The sequence below is a fragment of the Podarcis erhardii genome, assembly GCF_964252035.2.
Source record: "Podarcis erhardii genome assembly, chromosome: 15".
In the NCBI taxonomy this organism is placed as follows: Eukaryota; Metazoa; Chordata; class Lepidosauria; order Squamata; family Lacertidae; genus Podarcis; species Podarcis erhardii.
In genome coordinates, this window is record NC_138505.1 from 9232961 (window position 1) to 9257591 (window position 24631).

General features: G+C 46.0%; 1 protein-coding gene across 1 annotated transcript in view; it reads right to left on the minus strand.

Annotated features, from left to right (window-relative positions):
- Positions 1-24631, minus strand: part of KCNN3 (potassium calcium-activated channel subfamily N member 3) — a 97696-nt gene that overhangs the window by 22922 nt on the left and 50143 nt on the right. The window contains exon 4 of the mRNA XM_081840982.1: positions 10688-10829. Coding sequence (XP_081697108.1) covers positions 10688-10829 — 142 coding nt within the window. The remainder of the gene's footprint in view (positions 1-10687; positions 10830-24631) is intronic.

Sequence of the window (24631 nt, forward strand, 5' to 3'; positions counted from 1 at the left end):
AGGTTATCCTCTCTATCACCTTCCTTCCAAGGCAAATCCCATCAGCATCAATACAAGCTGAGTTGCGCTCCAACAGGAAGCGTATTTCAACTCTGGAAAAATCTTAACACTCCTATGTGTCACATATTAAACCTGGGTTTGCCACCAGCTGCACACTCAGCGGGGAAGCGAACGCTATCCCAGCTCTCTGAGAAGTAGGGGGATTAATTTACCTTGCAAACCTACCAACTGTGCCCTTCCCGAAACCAACGCATGAACCGAAACACACTTATCCTCTGAAAAGCTGCCCTGAATTTTGAAATGCAATTCTCCAGCCAAAAATACACATATCCGTGAAAGGAATGGTCAATGATGCATCATCTGCTAATTGGAATCTGCGGGAGATATTCTCTGCCAAGCTTCAAAGATTTCAGAAGCCTGCTCCACAGTAACTCAGAACCAGCGTTAGAAATTGATATATATAAACCAGGTGCCGAACGACTCCTTAAACCAAGGTTACAGTCAACGCCTAGTTGCCATTTTGGGGCCAGACGGCTCGAAAGTCGTATTTGTCAAAACAGCATTTTTGGTTCCTGAAATTCATTCTGATTGTGCAGATAAAATATACCATATTTTTCGCTCTATAAGACGCACCAGACCACAAGACGCACCTAGTTTTGGGAGGAGGAAAACAAGAAAAAAAATATTCTGAATCTCAGAAGCCAGAACAACAAGAGGGATCGCTGCGGTGAAAGCAGCAATCCCTCTTGCTGTTCTGGCTTCTGGGATAGCTGCGCAGCCTGCATTCGCTCCATAAGACGCACACACATTTCCCCTTACTTTTTAGGAGGGAAAAAGTGAGTCTTATAGAGCAAAAAATACGGTAACTGGTAGAATTCTGCAGGATGTGTTGCTAGTATGTGAAAGCAGTCAAGACCCAAGAATCCCCAGGCATACACCTTCAGATGGTGGAGACTTCAGACGCCATCCTACCATCTTCACTAGGTTGCATAATGCACCTTGCTAGAATGTATAACTTGCTGCTAAAATGGAATACACAAGACGAAATGGTTAAATCGGCTATGATAAAATGGGCACAGGACATTGGGCATAACATTATGTTTGAGGACTGGGAAAGGTTGTGGACCACTGGGCTGAACTTCACCGCATGTAATGCTCTGAAGGAAAATGTAATGAAAATGATATATAGATGGTACATGACCCCAGTTAAACTTGCCAAAATATACCATTCGTCTGATAATAAATGTTGGAAATGCAAAGAAAATGAAGGAACATTCTTTCACCTCTGGTGGACATGCCCTAAGGTGAAGGCCTTCTGGGAAATGATATATAATGAGCTGAAAAAGGTATTTAAGTATACCTCCACAAAGAAACCAGAGGCCTTCCTTCTGGGTATTGTCGGCCAGAAGGTGTTAAAGAAGGATCGAACATTTTTTATGTATGCAACAACGGCAGCAAGGATTCTCATTGCAAAAAACTGGAAAACTCAAGATCTACCCACACTGGAAGAGTGGCAGATGCAGCTGATGGACTATATGCAACTGGCCGAGATGACCGGCAGAATCCGTGATCTGGGAGAAGAGAAGATGGAGGAAGACTGGGAGAAATTCAAGATGTATCTACAAAAACATTGTAATTTGGTTGAATGTTAAGAAGGATGCTAGATTATAAAAAACTGGCCACCACTAAACTAGATTTAAATTTGATGATAAGTGAGACTAAAGAAAATATAAAATTTTTTGGAAGAAGTGCTAGATTATATTTGAATGAGTGGACATGAGATTGTAAACAAGTTGATAATTTGTTTGGAAAAAAATTTTAACGATGTAAATGGGAGCGGGAGACGTGAGGGAGTCCAAAGAAGTGATGAAATTGTTGTGATAGAAGTAAGATCGTTTATTATGTGTGCATTTATATTTAAAAACCTTAATAAATATTTATAAAAAAAAAACCATAATGCACCTTGCACCCAGGAAATCTTGAACGTTGCTCGGAATAATGCTTTTTAATTCTGAATAATTCCAAATGCTTTTTTTTTTTTTTTTTAACACAGGGTAGGGGTGAGTATACGGCACAAAGGGGTGGCGTTGGCAGCCCCCCAAAGTTTGGGAAACACTTGCTACACCACCGCTGGGAAAGCACTTGCAAAAATGTAAACATTAGGGTTACAGGTATTTGAAGAAATACACCCCAAAATGCAAGCTGATGCACACACACAAAAAGCTTGTGGAAAGGGGGAACAGCGAGAAAACAAAATTGACAAACTAAAGGATGAGCTAGTGAGACCCGCCCATTACTCCCAGAGATGCCCTACTAAAATTTATCATTCTTCATTTAAGCATTCACATTAAAAGTACTGTATTTTTCTCTCTATAACACTCACATTTTTTCTCCTAAAAAGTAAGGGGAAATGTCTGTGCGTGTTATTGAGCGAATGTGTCGTCCCTGGAGCCGACTGGCCCGAGTGCAGGGGCAAAAATCAGGCAAAAATCAGATCGCGCACTGCAGAGAGGAGGCTACTGCTTTCCTGCATTCTGCCTCAGGGTCTTATTGCCCACCCTCTTCTGTTTTCGGTTGCTTTGTTTACAAAGTTGTAAAAGCTGTTTTCGGTTGCTGTGGTTACAAAGCACAGATCCACATGGATTCTCAGGATTTTTGCATTGGCTTACCCCAAACTCACCGTCAAATCACATGTCTGTGGCCACAGCACGAAGCACCAAAATGATACATCCACTGTTTCATTCAGAATTTTTTTTTTCTTGTTTTCCTCCTCTAAAAACTATGTGCGTGTTATGGTCAGGTGCGTGTTATAGAGGGGAAAATACGGTAACTTGCCAACCGAGCCCTGGTTTTAAATATTAAGCAGAGCCCTGCTGCTCTGGAGGAACTCGGCAGTTATCCGCTCCCTCCCTCCTGCCCACTCAGCCCTGAAGAAACAGGATCCTACTTAGCGGGAGATTTCGTTGTTGTTTTTTAATACCTCTGTGCTCTGAGAGCTGCCAGCCAGGCAGGGAAGAAGCCTCAGGTGCTAAAAGACTCATTTTCTGGATGAATGGCGTAGAAAGGTCAGTCTTGCCAGGTCTGGAGGGGATTTCCTCTCCAGCTCAGCTCAAGCTCTCGAAGCAGCCAATGCGCAGCTCGGCTGTGTCTCCATTACCGCCCTGCCTTGTTCCTGCTTATCCCTGGCTGTGTCCTGCAATCCCACAAGTGTTACCGTGTAAGTGCGGAATATTGCATGGAGCGCAACAATCTGGCGTCTTGAAAAACTCGGCTTTCTTCTAAGAACAAAAAATAAAGATAAAGAGGCGAGCCCTTAAGCTAGGCATGAGGAACTGGTGACCTGCAGGCCAAATGTGGCCCCTGGGGGGCTTTCCTCCCCTCCCCTGATGCAATTAGGTTTTTAAAAAGCTTTTACATCAGCTCCAATAGAAGGCTCCCCACCCCGCAGTCTAATTGCAAGGGGCTTGTGATCTTCCTGGAAAAGTTAACCCATGGGTAGGCAACCTAAGGCCCGGGGGCCGGATCCAGCCCAATCGCCTTCTGCCACGGACGGTCCAGGAATCAGCGTGTTTTTACATGAGTAGAATGTGTCCTTTTATTTAAAATGCATCTCTGGGTTATTTGTGGGGCATAGGAATTCGCCCCCTCCCCCCCCCAAAAAAAATACAGTCTGGTCCTCCACAAGGTATGAGGGACAGTGGACCGGCCCCCTGCTGAAAAAGTTTACTGACCCCTGGGTTAACCCTTCTCTCCCCAGCTGCAACCTGCAGGAAATTCATTCATTCATTCATTCATTCATTCTCTCTCTCTCATTCTCACACACAAAATTTGGCTTAACAATAGCTAATTTCAAGCCTGACAGCTAGGTATGTCTGTGTTCATGAGGTGTACAGTATCTGTGAGTGTGTGCACATGCGCACACCCACATTAATGTGGTGTGCCCATTACTTTTTAAACCGCATGTTTAAAATAAGAAGAACTCTTATGTGTGCCTCTTGTTTTTGTATCTATTGCATGCTCAGAATAGATCTCTTGAAAGTACAGTGGTACCTCGGGTTACATACGCTTCAGGTTACATACGCTTCAGGTTACAGACTCTGCTAACCCAGAAATAGTGCTTCAGGTTAAGAACTTTGCTTCAGGATGAGAACAGAAATCATGCTCTGGTGGCGCGGCAGCAGCAGGAGGCCCCATTAGCTAAAGTGGTGCTTCAGGTTAAGAACAGTTTCAGGTTAAGTACGGACCTCCGGAACGAATTAAGTACTTAACCTGAGGTACCACTGTAATGGGCCTGACTAACTTTAGTGGATCTACTTTGAGTAGAACTTAGCTGGGCAGAATTAGAACCAATGACTTAAAATGGAAGAGAAGCAGATTTCAGCTTGAAGCAATAGTAATTGGCCTATATACCAATCTTGGCTCAAGAGGCCATTCCCCCACCAAAAACAAAAACAAAAAAACCCACTCCCAGCTGTCAATCAGCTGATATCACCGATATCATCGGCTGTCATTCTCCATCAACATATGTAGCAGAACAAGTAAATAAAACGAATGGCACCATTTTGGACTGCCCCACTTCAGAGTGCTCTTCCAGATTTAAAAACTCCAAATATTCCTGCAATGTAATTGGAAATTGTGTTGTGCATGTGGTTCCTATCCACACGGGATTCCCTGAAAATATAAAAGGAGAAGGAACAGCGGAAATTTGCTCTAGCTATAGAAGAAATCACTGTATATAAATAATATACCTTATTGCATTAAGCCCGAGAACCATGAGTTAATGTTGCTGGTTATAGTATTTATCATTTCCTTTCTATAAAATTATTCCATAATTTGCTTTTTGTGTATGTAAGTAACACTTAATAAATGTTGTTAGGTTGTTGTTTTAAAAGCCTTACAAGTGGGGGGGGGGACAGCTAGGACAGCCATAGGCAAACTCCGGCCCTCCAGATGTTTGGGACTACAATTCCCATCATCCCTGACCACTGGTCCTGTTAGCTAGGGATGATGGGAATTGTAATCCCAAACATCTGGAGGGCTGGAGTTTGCCTATGCCTGAGCTAGGACATGTATGCTGGCTCACTATTTGTAGGGAGCTTTTTAAAGGCAAGAGAGCATCTTTTTTTATAATAAAGAGGGGGGGGGGAGTAACATTTCCTGCAGTCTAAGGTGGTTCAATCCATTTCATCATTCTGTTCCATGTGCAGATGAGGACTGGAAGAAGATTGGCGATGCTGGGGAGGAGCTGTAGCTCACTGACAAAGCGGCCGCCTTGTATACAGAAGGGGTGCTGGTTCAATTCCTGGAATCACCAGTAAATGGATCACAGAGAGGAAGAAAAAAAAGGCTGTGTATGAGAGAGAGAAAGCTGAGCTGACTCAGTGAAGGCTGTTCCTTTGGGTTAAAAGCGTGCACACACACACACACACACACACACACACACACACACACACACAAACCTACATGACTGTGGACAGCAGGGCTGTTAACCAGCACTAAGGGGAAATCGATCTGCGTTAAGAGATCCCGATTATGTGCCCCAAGGAAAAGCACACGGCTGATCAACCCTTTCCATCGGCAGGTGTTCAAAGGAGGGTTAGCGAAAATAAACAAGAGCAGGCGCCAAGCTCAGAGGGATGGGAACCTCGGAGAACAAACTGCAGGCCTTGAGATGGGGTGGAATTGAGCTTCCAAGGTTTCCAGCGGGGCAGGAGGAAGAGAAGCCGCTGTTTTGTCTCTCATCTCCGCTTGGTACGGGTCAGAAAGTAGCAAGAGGCAGCCACCAGACAGAAAGAGAGGGAGGGACCCTCTGGCCCAGCAATCGCCCCTCTCAGGAATGCATGAAGTTCCCTTATGCTGCAACCAGAGACATCTAGCTCAGTATTTATGGTGTCGTTCTTCATCTTGGGTCTCGGGATGTTGAGAACGCAAAAGCACTGCTGGATCAGGGCGATGGCCCGCCTAATCTAGCATCCTGTTCTCACGGAGGCCAACCAGGAAACCCGCAAGCGTGCAGGATCCAAGCACACTTTGCTGGACCGCAATCCCCACCATCCATGATCATCGGGCTAACCTTGTGGGGACAATGGGAGTTGTAGTCTAGCAGCACCTGGGGGACCCAAAGCTGAAGGACACTTGGTCTACCCAGCACCCCTGGGCTCCAACTGTTGGGTCCATAGAATCATAGGAGAGTTGGAAGGGATCCAACCCCCTGAGAGATCTCTCAGGGTGAGAAGTGGGAGAAGAGAGGGATGCTCCCAGGTGAGAGCTGGGGGTACACACCTTTTTCTGTATGGGGCAAAGTTTAAGAAATATTTGTGAGAGGGGATCTTGCATTCTTCTGTCTCTTCTGTTTCTTTTCATTTAATTTCTTCCTCTTATTTTTTTATGTAGCTTAGGTTCTCTTTTATTGTACAGTGGACGCTTGGGTTGCGAATCCGTGCAGGAGGCACATTCGCAACCTGCAGCCGTGCGTCTGCGCATGTGCAGATTGCGATTCGGAGCCTCTGCCCACGCGCAAAGCGCGATTTAGCGATTCTGCGCATGTGCGACTGCCAAAACCCGGAAGTAACCCATTCCGGTACTTCCGGGTTTTGACACGTCCGTAACCCAAAAAAACACACAACTGGAAGCGTCTGTAACCCGAGGTATGACTGTATTGTGAAAAGTGTTAACAAAACACACACATCCCAATACTGTATTTTATTTAAGTTGGAAACCCTACCATAGACCCTCACCAGCTTCTAGAAGTGAATGTGGCCCCAGGCTGCAAATCGTTCCCCAGCTCTGCCAAAGTTCAAAAAGAAGCCAGGCTGAACCCTGGAAACTTTAAAGAAGCTGCTGTGTGTGTGTGTGTCTTCCCAGAATCTATCCCAACATGCATCAAAAGGTCACACCAGGACTATTTGGGTGTCGCTGAATTAATGATTCTCCAGCTGCAATAGAGATGATCCTTGAAGGCTGCCGTGCCAGAGCGCTGATAAATCGTGTGGAAACCTCCCTAGTCTCAGATTAATGATGGGTCTTTAAAAAAAGAGTTCCCAAGAAGAAGAGGAGGAGGTCAGGACAGAAGGACAGGTTCTAGGCTGGCCAAGCCCTTCCAAATAAAGCACGTGGTATTTATTTATTGACGACTGATTGATGGCGAAGAATTGTCAAGGCACCGCTGCACATCCCAGAGAACTGACCTCTGGGGAGTCGGCGAAATGGTGTTCTTAAACACTGCGCTGGCAGGCTTCTGAATAGTGAAATAAATAAACAGGAACGTTTTCTTGCAAAAGAAGGGGAAGGCTTACCCATTTGCACAAATCGTTTCCCTGGGTCTTGCTCATAAGAAGAGCCCGACTCCTGGATCAGGCCAATAGCCCATCTGACCTAGCATATCCTGTTATCACTGTGGCCACTCTGATGCCCCAAAGGCCAAGCAGGAGCCCAAGAGCAACAGCAATTCTCCCCACCTCCGATCCCCAACAATGTGGCCTCTGACAGTGGAAGGAGAAAATAGCCATTGTGGCTGGTAGCCACTGATAATCTTTTCCTCCATGAATTGTGTCTCATCTTCTCTTGAAGCTACCTAAGCTGGTGGCCTTCAATACACCTTGTGGGAGGGAGTTCCACAGAGTAACCATGTGCAGCGTGGAGAAGTGCCTTCTTTTAATCTGTCCCAAATCTTCCGACAGTTGAGCTATATCGGATGGCTCCAAGTATCATGAAAGAGAGAAGCTTCTCTATGCATTTTTTCTCCATGCCGTGTTTGCTTTTAGATACCTCTATCATGTCGCCTCTCATTCCCCCTTTCCTCTAAATCCCAAAGCCCCAAACGTTGTAAGATTTTGGTTGGCCTTTTCCAGCAAGGGGGAAAAGTTTTCAAGCAAACCAGCAACCAGCAATCTTTATTCCGCTGCCTTTTCTGAGATATAGGCTGCAAAACTCTATTCACCGACCTGGGAGAAAGACCCACCAAACTCCATGGGATTTAGGCTAATTTACACCATTCATTTTGGGATGCGGGTGGTGCTGTGGGTTAAACCACAGAGCCTAGGGCTTGCCGATCAGAAGGTCGGCGGTTCAAATCCCTGCGACGGGGTGAGCTCCCGTTGCTCGGTCCCTGCCCTGCTCCTGCCAACTGAGCAGTTCAAAAGCACGTCAAAGTGCAAGTAGATAAATAGGTACCGCTCCAGCGGGAAGGTAAACGGTGTTTCCGTGCACTGCTCTGGTTCGCCAGAAGTGGCTTAGTCATGCTGGCCACATGACCCGGAAGCTGTACGCCGGCTCCCTTGGCCAATAAAGCAAGATGAGCACCGCAACCCCAGAGTTGGCCACGACTGGACCTAATGGTCAGGGGTCCCTTTACCTTTACGTTACCTTTGCCTTTACCTTTAACTTTACATCATTCATTTAACACCTCATGGAACCACGTTAAACAGCCGCGGTTTCCCCCAAAGAACTTTGGGAGCTGTAGTTTGTTAAAGGAGATGAGAGTTATTTAGAGAGCCCTGCTTCTTCCACAGAGCTACAGTTCTCTTGAGTGGTTTAATAATCAAACCTTCTTTACAGTTAACTCTGGGAGCTGTATCTCTATGTGGGGGCACTGGGGTCTTCTCTCAGCACCCTTAACAAGCAACTGCTCCCAGAATCCTTTGGGGGAAGCCACATAACACTGGGCTTTAAATGTATGGTATGAGTTGACCCTCAGTTCTTGGTAGACACCTATAGGAATGGTATCCAAAGCCGGCAATTCAAGAGCTTCTTCTCCATCATGAGGCCTAGAGGCATGGTTTTTAAATTAAAGCCATGCCTCTCAGGGAGCTGGACATTGCCGCAGAGCCTGTGCTCCTTTCCTGAACCCTGAATGCGCATACGTTTTGGACCGTCGCTCATCGACTCATAAAGCTCTGGGATTCTCACCAGGCTGTGGATCCGGCTTCCGAGAAATAAATCTGGCAAAGGAATATCTCCACCCAGTTGCAAACCTTCAGCAACATTCGGAAGGGGAGAGGAAACAGGACTTGCTGCCTCTGTATATTTCCCCTGGGCGGGGTAGGGCAGCCCAATCCAGCTCATTAATTAAATGAGAGATAAACAAACAAGAAATGGTGCTGTGTGTGTAAGCAGCTTGGATTAATGGAGTGGGCTGGGGGTGGGCAGGCGAGAAAGCTCCACAGCTGGCTCCGGAAGACATCTGGGACAACTCTGGAGAGGTTGGAACCACGGCAGAAAGTGTTCAGGAAGAGCCTTGCTGGATGGTCCACCAGTCCAATATCCTGTTTCCCACAGTCTTGGGCCAGAGGCTCTTGAGAAATCACACCCCGCAGGGCGTGGGGGCAACAGCCCTTCCTGTGCTTTATCCTCTACAGCTGGTAGCAGCTGGGTATTTAGAGGCAGGTTGCCACTGGACATGGAGGTTCTAATCCTAGCCAGCAGAGGTTACCAAAGAGGCTCCGCCGGTCCAGGCGAGAACAGCCATCTTCATTCAGCATCCCAGAGCGGCAAGCAGGGGAGGCTGCAGCCAGGCAGACCCCACTTGCCTGCATTATTATTATTATTATTATTATTATTATTATTATTATTATTAATTAAATATGTACACAGCACAACGCCCGCAGGTCTTAGGGCCATTCACCGCATAAAATCACAACCGGAAAACACAAGTTAGATACAGTGGTGCCTCGCAAGACGAAATTAATCCGTTCCGCGATTCTCTTCGTCTAGCGGTTTTTTCGTCTTGCGAAGCAAGCCCATTGACAGCTTAGCGGATTAGCGCTATTAGCGGTTTAGCGGCTTTTAGCGGATCAGCTGATAAGCGGCTTAGTGGCTTAGGAAAAGGGGGGGGAGGGGAAAAACCCGCAGGAACTCACAAGACATTTCGTCTTGCGAAGCAAGCCCATAGGGAAATTCGTTTTGCGAAGCGCCTCCAAAACAGAAAACCCTTTCGTCTAGCAGGTTTTCCGTCTTGCGAGGCGTTCGTCTTGCGGGGCACCACTGTAATAAAACTAGAAACAAGAACAATGCAATAATGCCCACTCCCCAATGCATTATTATTCTTATTAAAGGTAAAGGTAAAGGGACCCCTGACCATTAGGTCCAGTTGGCCAAGGGAGCCGGCGGACAGCTCATGACTAAGCTCCTTCTGGCAAACCAGAACAGCGCACAGAAACACCGTTTACCTCCCCGCTGGAGTGGTACCTATTTATCTACTTGCACTCTGACATGCTTTCGAACTGCTAGGTTGGCAGGAGCAGGGACTGAGCAATGGGAGCTCACCCCGTCGTGGGGATTCGAACTGCCGACCTTCTGATCGGCAAGCCCTAGGCTCTGTGGTTTAAGCCACAGCGCCACCCGCGTCCCTTTATTATTCTTATTATTAAAGCACTAGTCATGGCTTCCCCCAAAGAATTCTGGGAGCTGTAGTTTATTAAGGGAGCTGCGAGCTGTTAGGAGATGCCCTATTCCCCCCTACCAGAACTACAGTTCCCAGAGTTCCATGGGAAGAAGGGACCAACTGTTAAACCGCTCTAGGAATTGTAGCTCTCCGAGGGGAACAAAGGGATTGGCCAGTGCCTGCTGGGGCTGATGGGAGTTGGAGTCCAACAGCATCGGGAGGCTGCCAGCGATGAAACAGCACTTTAGATGAGACGCAGAATGTTTAATCTTCCCCCAGGACTGCCCCCACAAGGTTCCCCCTTACCATAATGCCTGTGAGCAAGCAGACGCCTTTGCCACAGTATGTGTGTGGCACCATGTCGCCGTAGCCGATGGACAGGAACGTGATGGAAATGAGCCACATGGCACCCAGGAAGTTGCTGGTAACGTCCTGCTGGTCATGGTACCTGCCGAGGAAATACAGGCACAGGTAAGGAACTTTTTTAAAAAATAAAAATTTTCATTAAATTTTATGTTACACAGTTTAAAACACTCATTTTAACATCCTGAAAACATCAGTGACTTCCCTTCTTCTCCTTCCATTGTTCGTTTTGCATATTGTTATGTACTGAAGTTCTCAGTTTTCACTCAGGTCCACATATGCAAATAAGGGATTGAAAGTGACGTTCAGTGATTGGATAGTTACAGAAAGTGGTTACTGTTGCGTTCTAGTGGAGGTCAATATAAGGAGGCTGGCTGAACCCTTCAGTTCAGTTCAGTTCTGGCCTGTGAATAAACAAGAGCTGTTTGAAGAATCGCTGTGTCGTCTGATATGCTCACCCACAACTTAACACATATCATAGATTCCTGGATATTTTTCAAAAACTAAACCATTCAGTATTCCATTATTACACCCATCAAACCTTATTTACACTGTCGAGTTTATCTTAATGCTGCCAACGTTTTCAGGTATGCACAATTCCCCCCCAGATATTCAATAAACGTTTTCCAATCTTCTCTAAACCTTCTTGTTCGCTAATTCTGTATGTTAAATCTGCAAGGCGCACATATTCCATCAGCTTACATTGCCATTCTTCTTTAGTTGGGACCTCGCTCGTTTTCTATTTCTTGGCTAACAAAACACAGGCCGCAGTAGTAGCATACATAAATAACCTTTTCCAGCCCAAGGGCCACATTGCCTTTGGGGCAATCTTCTGGGGGCCATGAGGCAGCAGGGGGAGGGGCCAGCAGCAAAAGTGGGCGGAGCAAGAAATGCAAACTTTACCTTCCTACAGTAGGCTGGTTTCTACACACAATTCTCGCAAGACTACATCCATAGAGACAAGAGGCGTTATATCAGATTTGAAAGAGGCAGAAACACTGTGGCCTGGGGAGAAGGGGTGTGGCTTACAGAGAGTCCCATGGGCCAAACAGAGAAGCTATCCCATTATTATTATTATTATTATTATTATTATTATTATTATTAACTTGTACCCTGCCCATCTGACTGGGTTGCCCCAGCCACCCTGGGCAGCTTGCAACAGAATATAACAGAACACAGCGAAACATCACAGACATTAAAATCTTCCAGATACAGGGCTGCCTTCAGGTGTCATATAATTGTTTATTGTGTACAGAATCAATCTTTTATTCTCTGGAACAACCCGCCCATTGAGATTAGGCTGGCGCCTTCGCTTTAGTTTTCGGTGCCTGCAAAAAATATATTTTTTGCTTGGGCAAGCCTGCCCAGCTGTGTAAAGCTGATGTGGATTTTTATATATTTTTATCCAATTTTAATTATAATTATAATGGGGGGGATAAGGCCAACCTGGATTGTAGCCAATGCTAGCCCTACTCAAAGTAAACCCATCAAAATGAATGAATCTAAGTTAATCATGTCTATTAACTTCCAATGTGTCTACTCTGAGTAGGACTAGCACTGAATGCAACCCTCAGCTTTTAGCTTCTGACTTTCATTGGCAATTTTAATCTGTATTATTACATTTTATGTAAACCTGTTTAGAGGTGTTTTTTTAATAAAATAAAATATGTCTGTGGTGAGAATGAACAGGAATCGTGAGACAGTTTCAGACTAGTGCAGCGAGACCTCCAGGAGGTGTAATCAACTCTTGCCATTGTGCAAAAAGTATCGCTGCATGTTAGACAGGGACCATAAAACATTTCAAACTGAAAAACGGGTACTGTGTTCTCAAAATATTCTCAAGAGGAAGCAGACCAGGACTTTTTATTTCCTAGAACACCAACCAGACATCAAATGTAACATTCTGGGGCAGCAAGAAAACGTGCAGCTGGAAAGGGACATTTCTGTGAATCAAAGAAACCCACGTCCTCAAAAATGCCCCTGGCAGGAATCTGGGAACTGCATAAATGTTCTTGCGGTTCTGCATATATCCACTGTTCCCCACCCCAAACGAAAAACTTTGTGCCTGACCACAGTAAAAGGGGGATGGAGGGTGCTTACTTTCTGAAGAGTAGTGGGTTCAATCGTTTTATTTTTAATTACAGCGGTACCTTGGTTCTCAAACTTAATCCGTTCTGGAAATCTGTTCCAAAACCAAAGCGTTCCAAAACCAAGGCACGCTTTCCCATAGAAAGTAATGCAAAATGGATTAATCCGTTCCAGACTTTTAAAAATAACCCCTACAATAGCAATTTAACTTGAATTTTACTAATAAGACCATTGATCCATAAAATGAAAGCAATAAACAATCTACAGTGGTACCTCGGGTTACATACGCTTCAGGTTACATACGCTTCAGGTTTGTAGTTGTTTAGTTGTTTAGTCGTGTCCGACTCTTCGTGACCCCATGGACCAGAGCACGCCAGGCACTTCTGTCTTCCACTGCCTCCCACAGTTTGGTCAGACTCATGTTTGTGGCTTCGAGAACACTGTCCAACCATCTCACCCTCTGCCGTCCCCTTCTCCTTGTGCCTTCAATCTTTCCCAACATCAGGGTCTTTTCCAGGGAGTCTTCTCTTCTCATGAGGTGGCCAAAGTACTGGAGCCTCAGCTTCACGATCTGTCCTACCAGTGACCACTCAGGGCTGATTTCTGTCAGAATGGAGAGGTTTGATCTTCTTGCAGTCCATGGGACTCTCAAGAGTCTCCTCCAGCACCCTAATTCAAAAGCATCAATTCTTTGGCGATCAGCCTTCTTTATGGTCCAGCTCTCACTTCCATACATCACTACTGGGAAAACCATGGCTTTAACTATGCGGACCTTTGTTGGCAAGGTGATGTCTCTGCTTTTTAAGATGCTGTCTAGGTTTGCCATCGCCTTTCTCCCAAGGAGCAGGCGTCTTTTAATTTCGTGACTGCTGTCACCATCTGCAGTGATCATGGAGCCCAAGAAAGTAAAATCTCTCACTCTTGCTTCAGGTTACAGACTCCACTAACCCAGAAATAGTACCTCAAGTTAAGAACTTTGCTTCAGGATGAGAACAGAAATTGCGCGGTGGCAGCGGGAGGCCCCATTAGCAAAAGTGGTGCCTCAGGTTAAGAACAGTTTCAGGTTAAGAACGGACCTCTGGAACGAATTAAGTTCTTAACCTGAGGTACCACTGTACTGCAGTCACACAATCAGTAGTTGAAATGGGTTCCACACAACCACAAAAAACAAAAAAAAGCCACAAAAACAAAAATGTGAAATAAACAGCGAAAACAGACAATGAAAAGGTAAAACTAAAGGTAAAACGTACAAAGAAAAGGTAAAACTAATAATAATAACAACCTTAAATAATTATACCGTTAAATATTGATTTAAACTTGTACTTACACGTGCTCTTATATGTGCTCTTTTCTTATTCTTTCTGACTAAACAAAAATAAACCAAAGTAGAATCCAATAAACTAAACTATGTCGAGACAAACTTCCTCTCATTTCCCGATGTACTTTACATTTACAACATTGAATGTACTTATACTTATTACCTTACACTTAATATATTTTCTAATACTTTCTTTTAACACATTGTACCATTTTTCCTTATTTATTAATGTTTAATTTACACAAGGGTAAGGGCAATACAGCAACCAAGGAGGTCACAGTGCAACCCATTTGTTTTAAGTATAAAAACGTGGCCGGTGTTGGTGGAGAGTTTGAGGCAGTGCCCTGTTTGCCCTAGCAGACTGGCCTCCACTGGCTGTAAGTGTCTGAGTGGGAAAGAAGTGAGAGGGAGCTCAGCTGAAGACAGGCTTCAGATTCTGACAGGTGATGATGACCTGTGAGGGCAGCAAAACTGCTGTCGGGCCAACCCAGGCGCCGGGCTGCCAATGGCGCCAACACTCTTTAACGCTCGTGCATCACATTTGCACAAGCACACTTGGACAGGCAGCTGAGAAGCCGGCTTTGCCTTGCAGCGAGATTGAAACTAAGCCCCCAAAGGGATGGGTTTTAAAGAGGATTGGGCAAACTCACGGAGGGGAATAAGGCTCCCATCACCTCCTGGCAAATAGAAAGGGAAGAAATGGAGGCAGTGAGAGATTTTACTTTCTTGGGCTCCATGATCACTGCAGATGGTGACAGCAGCCACGAAATTAAAAGATGCCTGCTTCTTGGGAGAAAAGCAATGACAAACCGAGACAGCATCTTAAAAAGTAGAGACATCACCTTGCCAACAAGGTTTTCCCAGTAGTGATGTATGGAAGCGAGAGCAGGACCATCAAGAAGGCTGATCGCCAAAGAATTGATGCTTTTTTTCCCTCCCCCCCCTTTTTCTAAGCCGCTAATAGCGCTAATCCGCTAAGCCACTAATAGCCGTGCTTCGCAAGACGAAAAAAATGCTAGACGAAGAGACTCGCGGAACGAATTATTTTCGTCTTGCGAGGCAGCACTGTATTCCTTTTTTGGAGGGTGGGTTCCAATCATGGCCTGGAAAAGGCAGGGTGAGCAATCATAGTCGATGGGGAAGGTCTTGCACAACAAACCTGCTCTCCACCCTAAACCCCACCCCCCAAAAAAGAAATTGAACAAATTACAATAGGGAAAGTCATGGAGGGGAGGAGATGCAGTGAAAGGGCAAAAAGTCATAGGATTGTAGAGCTGGAAGGGACCCCGAGGGTCATCTAGTCCAACCCCCTGCAATGCAGGAATATTTCGCCCAAGGTGAAGTTCGAACCCACAACCCTGAGATTAAGAGTCTCGTGCTCTACTGACTGAGCTATCCCTTTATTTGATACAACACTGCCTGATCTCCTTGCAAACCAATCAGGACCGTAGGCTCATTTCTGTAGATGTTTTTGCGCCCCTCTCTATCCTTCATCTGGTCATGATCAGAGTTCAAGGACAAATGCCAGCTTGGCAAAAACACAACAGGAGAGGGCAGAGCAAGGCCAGGGAGTGGGTGTGGCCTGGGGAGAGCCCCCAGGGCCAGGAAAGGGGGTTTGGAGGGCCAGAGTTTCCACACCCCTGGCAGAAACCCTAAGGCTGCAACCCTGTTCACTCTTACTCCATTTTTGGGGGGGGGGATGGGGGGACATAGTGGTATGCATACCCCTAAAATTTTTGTGACTTTTTCTACTTTTGTCCATTTACTGTATTCATTTTTCCAGATTTGAACTATAAAATGGTGATTTTCTGGAGTCAAAATGTGAGTACCCCTAAACATTTTATTTTGTTTTTAAGAAAAAAAAAGCACTGCCATAAATCATTTGCATCCCTGTTACAATGCATGCAGGAGAAACAGTAGACTTTGTACTGTGATGCTCCAGAAGGCAGGATTAGAGAACCAACGGGTTAAAATTGCAACCAGGAAGGTTATTGGCTAGAAAGGCAATAGAAAGGAAAAAAAAACACTGGGGAGGTGGTCTCTGGAGAGAATTCCAAGGGCCAGACAGAAAGGTCTGGAGGGCCACATTCAGCCCAAATGCCTTAAGTCCCCCTCCTCCCCACTTTAATTCAACACACACACAAAGGAAATCATTACCTACCTGGAAGCACTTGAACCAGGCAGGAAAAGACAGGGTTAATAATAATAATAATAATAATAATAATAATAATAATAATAATATCCTGCCCTCCTTAGCCGAAGCTGGGCCCACCCCTATCAATACCCTGGTGCCACAGCTGGACAACAGCAACATAAAATCAAGTTGCCGGCCAGTTGACAACACTGGACATTCTCATCTTAAAGATGGGATTCGTCTTGCTTTTGGGGGAGGACAGAGGGCCCAGCTGTTAGCAACAGGATCCCAAAGTAACGTCTCCCTCCTCTTTCGCAGCCTCTCTACCAGATCGTTAAACAGGCAAAAGCCAGATGGGGTTATTTTGGCTTGGTTTCTGAGGGATCAGTTGGGTCCAAGTTTCTCAACCCATCACTCTCAGAATTATGGGGGTTTTGGCATGCAATTTTTTTCTTCTTCCCAAAGAAGGAGAAGCGGGGGGAGGAAATCTAATTCCCAACATCTCCTGGATGTGAAGAGGCTCGTGAAGTATGGGAGCATAAAAGTGAAATATGATGTACGTACACAGAGACAAACAGGCCCATTCAATGTTCGCCTGAAACACTTGCCTTCCCCGAATTCTATTTTGCAGAAAGTGGAGGAAGTTTGGGCAGGGGCAATTCAACCAAAAGCTCAGACCCCCATCTACTAAGCTAAGGCTCAACCCAGGGAATTTGAAGGATTAAAGAACAATTGAAAATCTCTCCGTGTTTTTAGATTATGTCTAGGACTTTGTCCAGGTTGAAGGGTGGGGGTAGTTGGTTGTTGTTGTTTTTTTAAAAAAAATCATCTTCCATGTTACACAGAACTCTTAGAATACACAAGGTTTTAAGTTACACAGAGCTCTGCATCAGGATGAATACAGCTAACGCCTTTGACTAGGAAGTCAGGACTATTGCCCCAGCTTAAGGTGACTCATGTCAACAGCACAAAATTGTGAAACTCCCACCCAACGGGGCTGCGTTGAACATCTTTGTTGCGGAACATTTGCTTTATGCTGAAGACCTCTATGCACGGGTCTTTGGCAGTTTAGGGGTGGCTGGTTTGGCAATGGGGATTGGCCAGCTATCCTACAGGGAGGGAGGGAAAATTTGCCCATCAACTGACTTCAAAGTGATCCCTCCTGCAAATAAAACGTTAGCTGCCAATCAACTGCGCAGACAGGGACAAACTTGTCAAGAAAACGAAGTCCCATGTTAAAGGTCGGAGCTAAATAGGGAAGGGAACTGAAAGGTCAGAGATGATTTATGACAAGGCTCACGCAAAAAGGGATGAGGAACGAGAGTCGGGTCCTGACACCCCTGTCGGAGGCAGGTGCCTCTGAATTCTCCGTCCCTGGGAATCGCAAGCAGAGAGAGCTGCTTTTGCTCTCAGGTTCCCATTGCAGACTCCCCAAGATACATTTGGCTGGACACTGTGAGAAGATGCCGGAACAAATGGACCACTGGCCTGGTCCAGCAGGCCTCTAATTATATCCCTAGGAATAACAGATCACTGCAGATGGTGACAGCAGCCACGAAATTAAAAGATGCCTGCTTCTTGGGAGAAAAGCAATGACAAACCTAGACAGCATCTTAAAAAGTAGAGACATCACCTTGCCAACAAAGGTCCGTATAGTAAAAGTTTTCCCAGTAGTGATGTATGGAAGTGAGAGCTGGACCACAAAGAAGGCTGATCGCCGAAGAATGGATGCTTCTGAATTCTGGTGCTGGAGGAGACTCTTGAGAGTCCCCTGGACTGCAAGAAGATCAAACCTATCCATTCTGAAGGAAATCAGCCCTGAGTGCTCACTGGAAGGACAGATCCTGAAGCTGAGGCTCCAATACTTTGGCCACCTCATGAGAAGAGAAGACTCCCTGGAAAAGACCTGATGTTGGGAAAGATGGAGGGCACAAGGAGAAGAGGATGACAGAGGATGAGATGGTTGGATAGTTTTCTTGAAGCTACCAGCATGAGTTTGACCAAATTGCGGGAGGCAGTGGAAGACAGGAGTGCCTGGTGTGCTCTGGTCCATGGGGTCACGAAGAGTGGGACACAACTAAACGACTAAACAACAACAACAGGAATAACAGTGAGAGAAAGGCTCTTTCCTTTACGCTCTGCCTTTTGGTTTCCTGCAGGAATCCAGATGGCCACTGTGAGAAGAGGGTGCTGGACTAGACAGGGCTTTGCAAGGCTGTCCAACCCTATCTGGAAATGTTATTAGGATTTGAACCCAGGGCCTTCTGCATGCAAGGGAGACACCATGCAGTGTCCCTTTCCTTTTTTCATATACAGTGGTACCTCTGGTTAAGAACTTAATTCGTTCTGAAGGTCCATTCTTAACCTGAAACTGTTCTTAACCTGAAGCACCACTTTAGCTAATGGGGTCTCCCGCTGCCACCGCTGCGCAATTTCTGTTCTCATCCTGAAGCAAAGTTCTTAACCCGAGGTACTATTTCTGGATTAGCGGAGTATGTAACCTGAAGCGTCTGTAACCTGAAGCGTCTGTAACCCGAGGTACCATTGTACAAGCTCCCTTGAAAACTGCTTTCATTACATCCCAGAGGAGGGGGGTAGTTATGTTGTTTACATCAATTTCTTTGAAGTAGTTTTGGAGGGTCTTCAAGAGACTCTCTCTTGTTGTTTGGTCTGTGGCCAGTATGGGGTGTTTGAAGGACCATGATGGGGTTGTTTGTATTTCCTCTCCTAGTTTGAGGATAGCTTCTACTGGAGCATGGCCTGTGATCTTAACGTTGCTGATATTTGTTGTTTTGACCAAGGGGATCAGGCCTGGTATGAGCAGGATCCTACCTAGTCTAGACCATGGCGGCCAGACTGTGGCTGGTGTCACCTGGGTTCTCGCCCCCATATATCATACAGTGGTACCTTGGGTTACATACGCTTCAGGTTACATGCGCTTCAGGTTACAGACTCTGCTAACCCAGAAATAGTACCTCGGGTTAAGAACTTTGCTTCAGGGTGAGAACAGAAATCATGCAGCCGCGGCACAGCAGCAGCGGGAGGCCCCATTAGCCAAAGTGGTGCTTCAGGTTAAGAACAGTTTCAGGTTAAGAACAGACCTCCAGAACGAATTAAGTTCTTAACCCAAGGTACCACTGCATAGGCCTCCACCTTTTAGCATTTTTTAGTAGCCTGTGGGAATCTTTAGTTTTTCAGGGTTTTCCTTGGAGAAAAGGGTTGCCAATGGGGTCGTGGGGTGCCGCTCCTGGGAGGTGCCACTCATGTTTAGCTTGAGGTAACTGTGTGTCCCTTTCCTTAAATATGATAGTAAGATTCTAGCCCTCATGGTTCTGAACCAAGGGCTGATTAAAACGGGGCCTCCAACAGGGCATCTTCTGATGTTCTTAGCTCAGCAATTCAATGACAACCTGGACAAGGAAATATTCTGCGCATATAAGGAGGTGCTCACTTTTTAAAATCTTCTATAGATAATTAGGGTTTTCACATTATTAAAAGAGAACAGGACCTAACAAAGTCAGAAAGCCGCATCCACCCTAATGTGACGTGGATGACTTATCCAAGACTTATCCAAAAGAGTTTTAAAAAATAAAACTTTGCTGTGATTCCCAGCACTGGGATGGTGAGGCAAGCAACAAGGTCAAGGTGAGAAGACCCGCTAGGGAGAAGACCTGCTATTATGGGCCACGTGGAAGGCACTGGCAAAGCACAAGAGCCCACCACTCATTATAAGATAAAGGAAAGGTCTCCTTTCTGAAGAAGACAGACAGGAATATTGCAGATCTCTGGCTGTGTTCCTTAAGGGAATTGGAGGCAGGCAGGTGTGTGCAAGCAAGCAAGCAAGCAAGCAAGCAAGCAAGCAAACAAACAAACAAACAAACAGAGGTTTACATGGAGGAAGAGGAGGAGGAGAACAGCTCCCAGTACCTAATGAGAAAGGGCTGCATTTCCTTTGTCAAGAAGGCAGAAAAACTGACACAAGCCTTTGATGCAGGAGGAAGGCTTCACGGCCCAAGGATGCAATAAGAGCCTGGCTGCTGGATCAGTCTAAAGGTCCATCTAGGTCAGCAGCCTCTTCTCCCAAGAGGTCAAGCAGATGCCTCTTCCAGGACGGCTGGAAGCAGGACCAGACTGCAATGGCAGCTCTCTCCCTGGTGGTGTTCCTCAGCAGCCACAAAATTAAAAGACGCCTGCTTCTTGGGAGAAGGGCAATGACAGGCCTAGACAGCATCTTGAGAAGTAGAGACATCACCTTGCCAACAAAGGTTCGTATAGTTAAAGCTATGGTTTTCCCAGTAGTGATGTATGGAAGTGAGAGCTGGACCCTAAAGAAGGCTGATCGCTGAAGAATTGATGCTTTTGAATTATGGTGCTAGAGGAGACTATTGAGAGTCCCACGGACTGCAAAAAGATCAAACCTCTCAATTCTGAAGGAAATCAGCCCTGAGTGCTCACTGGAAGGACAGATTGTGAAGCTGAGGCTCCAGTACTTTGGCCACCTCATGAGAAGAGAAGACTCCCTGGAGAAGACCCTGATGTTGGGAAAGATGGAGGGCACAAGGAGAAGGGGGCGACAGAGGGCAAGATGGTTGGATAGTGTTTTCGAGGTTACCAGCATGAGTTTGACCAAACTGCGGGAGGCAGTGGAGGACAGGAGTGCCTGGCGTTCTCTGGTCCATGGGGTCACGAAGAGTCGGACACGACTAAACGGCTAAACAACAACAACAACAACATACGCAGAACGAGTCTGCCCCTGAGGCTTGATGGAGGTAGAAACTGTCTCTCATGCCTTGTAAGGCTGCCATTTCTACGGGGATAGACACTCGGTATTTCTTACCCCTGCTATGCAAAAATCTCCAAATGAATCCGAACTTCAGTGTCTAAAATCCTGGTAGAGGACAAGGATCCTGAGATCACGTTAAGGGTAGCCAAATTCCGTGCAATTACCATAAAACGTAGGGAACAAGCTGCGCTATCATAATGATCAAGGTTTTAAATGATAATTTTGGGTTATACTGTATGTTAGTGACTAAGTTTTAATTTATATATATTTTTAACTGTTGCTATATCTGTATTGTCCCTGTTATAAGTAAAGGTAAAGGGACCCCTGACCATTAGGTCCAGTCGTGACTGACTCTGCGGTTGCGGCGCTCATCTCGCTTTATTGGCCAAGGGAGCCGGCGTACAGCTTCCGGGTCATGTGGCCAGCATGACTAAGCCGCTTCTGGCGAACCAGAGCAGCGCACAGAAACGCCGTTTACCTTCCCGCCGGAGTGGTACCTATTTCTCTACTTGCACTTTGACGTGCTTTCGAACTGCTAGGGTGGCAGGAGCAGGGACCGAGCAACGGGAGCTCACCCCGTCATGGGGATTTGAACCGCCGACCTTCTGATCGGCAAGTCCTAGGCTCTGTGGTTTACCTAACTGCAAATTCAAATGTATCCCTACCGTGTTTTATGATTTCCTTGATATTGTATGTGGGCTGGACCTGGTCTGTGACTGAAATAATAAAATTCATTCAAGAGAAGCAGCTCAGTCGTAAGAGTTTTTGCAGAAGAACCCAGGAAGGGTCCCACCAGATCTGGCCAATGGTCCATCTATTCCTGCATCCTGTCTAAACAGCAGCCAACCCAATGCAAGCTCTCCTCTCCTGAGCTTTCCAGCAATTGGCATTCAGAAGCACTACTGAATCATCACAGCGAATAGTCACCGGTAGCCTTATTCTCTATGGTAAGAAAAACCATGCGGGACAAGGCTAAATAAAGGGATCTGTCGACTGCAGGATCCTGACCCTGCAATAACCGACCAGATGCCCCAGCAGGGAAGCCTGTACGAGAGGACCTCTCCCTGCAACCGGTAATCAAAGGCGTTCATACAAGAAGCACCCTATGAGAATAACATTCTACACCTGGCAAAACATGGAAATCCAAGCACTCCAGCTCAAAGGGGTGGGAGTAGCAGTTTTGTTAGTACTCTGTGCATGCTCAGGAGCTCGCTGTTTCTGTGCGGCTCGTTTTCAAGTCACAGCCCCACCTGGCATCAGAAGTGCTCTCCCGGCTTAAAACCCAGCAAGCTTAACAGGAGTCCCTTGGGGAAGCAGCGCCGCCCCCCCCAAAAAAGCAATCCTCTGTGGCTGACAGACTCTGGCTAAGCGGAGGAAAGAAACTAGGACTCAGCAGGTGGCGCCCATGAGTCAAATAAACTCCCTTTATCCATCTCAAATCAACCCACAGCCTCTGTAGAAGCAGAGAAGGAAGGAATGCTTGCCTCCCCATCTGAAAGAGGCGGGGGGGGGGCATAATCCTACTCACAAGTAGACACAAGGGCCTCAGTTTGCTTGTTCATTTCAATGGGTCTAACTCGGAGGAGGGCTCACGCAGGATACAACCACTCTCTCCCCAAATATTCTGATCCCACAAGGAAACCATTCGTTTTCCAAAAGGGAGGCGTTGATGGTTTCAAGTGTGCTTGGAAATGCAGTTCCAGGACCGCTAGCCGTCCGCCCTAAACAAAGCACAGACACAAGGCGGTGCGGTGTGGCTTGCGAATAAAAAGAGAAGTCTCAAGGATGTCTGCCAGCACGTCACTGAAACTGAGCTGGGAAATAGATCACAGATATAACTTCAAAGGCGGGTGTGGGTGGGTGTGGAGATTATAAAACTGTTGTGGCTGGCCCCGGCTACAATCTATTATTGTTTTATTTATATTCATTGAACTGCCCATTTTTGCCCCAGCCCTGACCGTCAGGGGCATGTAGCCCCCAGAATGTTGCCCAGATGGGAATGCAGGCCTCCCGCGCAGTGGTACACTGGGCTATAGGTATCGGGTATAACAGGCATAGGCAAACTCCGGCCCTCCAGATGTTTGGGACTACAATTCCCATCAACCCTAGCTAACAGGGCCAGTGGTCAGGGATGATGGGAATTGTAGTCCCAAACATCTGGAGGGCCGGAGTTTGCTTATGCCTGGGGTATAACATCGAAATCACAGCCTGGGAAAAGCTGTGGAACAAAACCATAAACTTTCCGGCCTGCTATTTGATAAAGGAAAGCATACAAAAAGGGCTCTATGGTTGGTATCTGATGCCCAGTCAATTGGTTAAAATGTACAAGAGAGGGTCCAAACTGGAAATGTGAAGAGATTGAGGGATCTTTCATACATATCTAATGCTTATTTCCCCTAAATTGATTTTTGAATTTTGAATTTTATTGTTATTCATGTTTTTATACTGCATTTTATGCTGCTTTTATAATGAAGTGTTTTAAATTTGTTGTTAGCCACCCTGAGCCCGGTTTTTGAACAGGGAAGGGAGGGGTATAAATAAAAATTTATTATTATTATACAAAGGTGATGGCAAATATTATGCCATCAAATTCTAAGAGATGGTCTATGGTGAGCTTTTTTGATTAAAAAAAATTGCATTTCCAAAGAATCCAGAAAACTTTCTATTAGCGATAATTGGTGATGAGCTCCCCTCGAGGGTACTCAATTTACCGTATTTTTCGCTCTATAAGACGCACCAGACCACAAGATGCATCTAGTTTTTGGAGGAGGAAAACAAGAAAAAAAATATTCTGAATCTCAGAAGCCAGAACAGCAAGAGGGATCGCTGCGCAGTGAAAGCAGCAATCCCTCTTGCTGTTCTGGCTTCTGGGATAGCTGCGCAGCCTGCATTCGCTCCATAAGACGCACACACATTTCCCCTTACCTTTTAGGAGGGAAAAAGTGAGTCTTATAGAGCAAAAAATATGGTATTTCTTTATGCCACAGCGGTGGCTTGGAATAGTGCATGCTTAAAGTTGGAAAGGAAAAGAAATATCAACAAAAGAACAATGGCTCTATAAATTGACAGAAGATGCCGAGCTCACGAGCATGACAGCCAAAATAAGGAATCAGGATGGAAAACATATGAAGGGCGAATGGGGGAACTTTTGGGGAGTTGATGCTAAATCGCAACTACAAATAGGGGTAATCCACTGAACAAGAAAGACAAAGGAGGACTGGAAGGGGAAAAGTAGGGTCAATTAATATATGGATATGCAGCAATAGTGGATGTACAGTGGTGCCTCGCAAGACGAAAGTAATCCGTTCCGTGAGGCTCTTCGTATAGCAGTTTTTTCGTCTTGCGAAGCAAGCCCATTGACAGCTTAGCGGATTAGCGCTATTAGCGGTTTAGCGGCTTTTAGCGGATCAGCTGATAAGCGGCTTAGCGGCTTAGGAAAAGGGGGGGGAAAGGGGAAAAAACCCGCAGGAACTCGCAAGACATTTTCGTCTTGCGAAGCAAGCCCATAGGGAAATTTGTTTTGTGAAGCGCCTCCAAAATGGAAAACCCTTTCGTCTAGCGGGT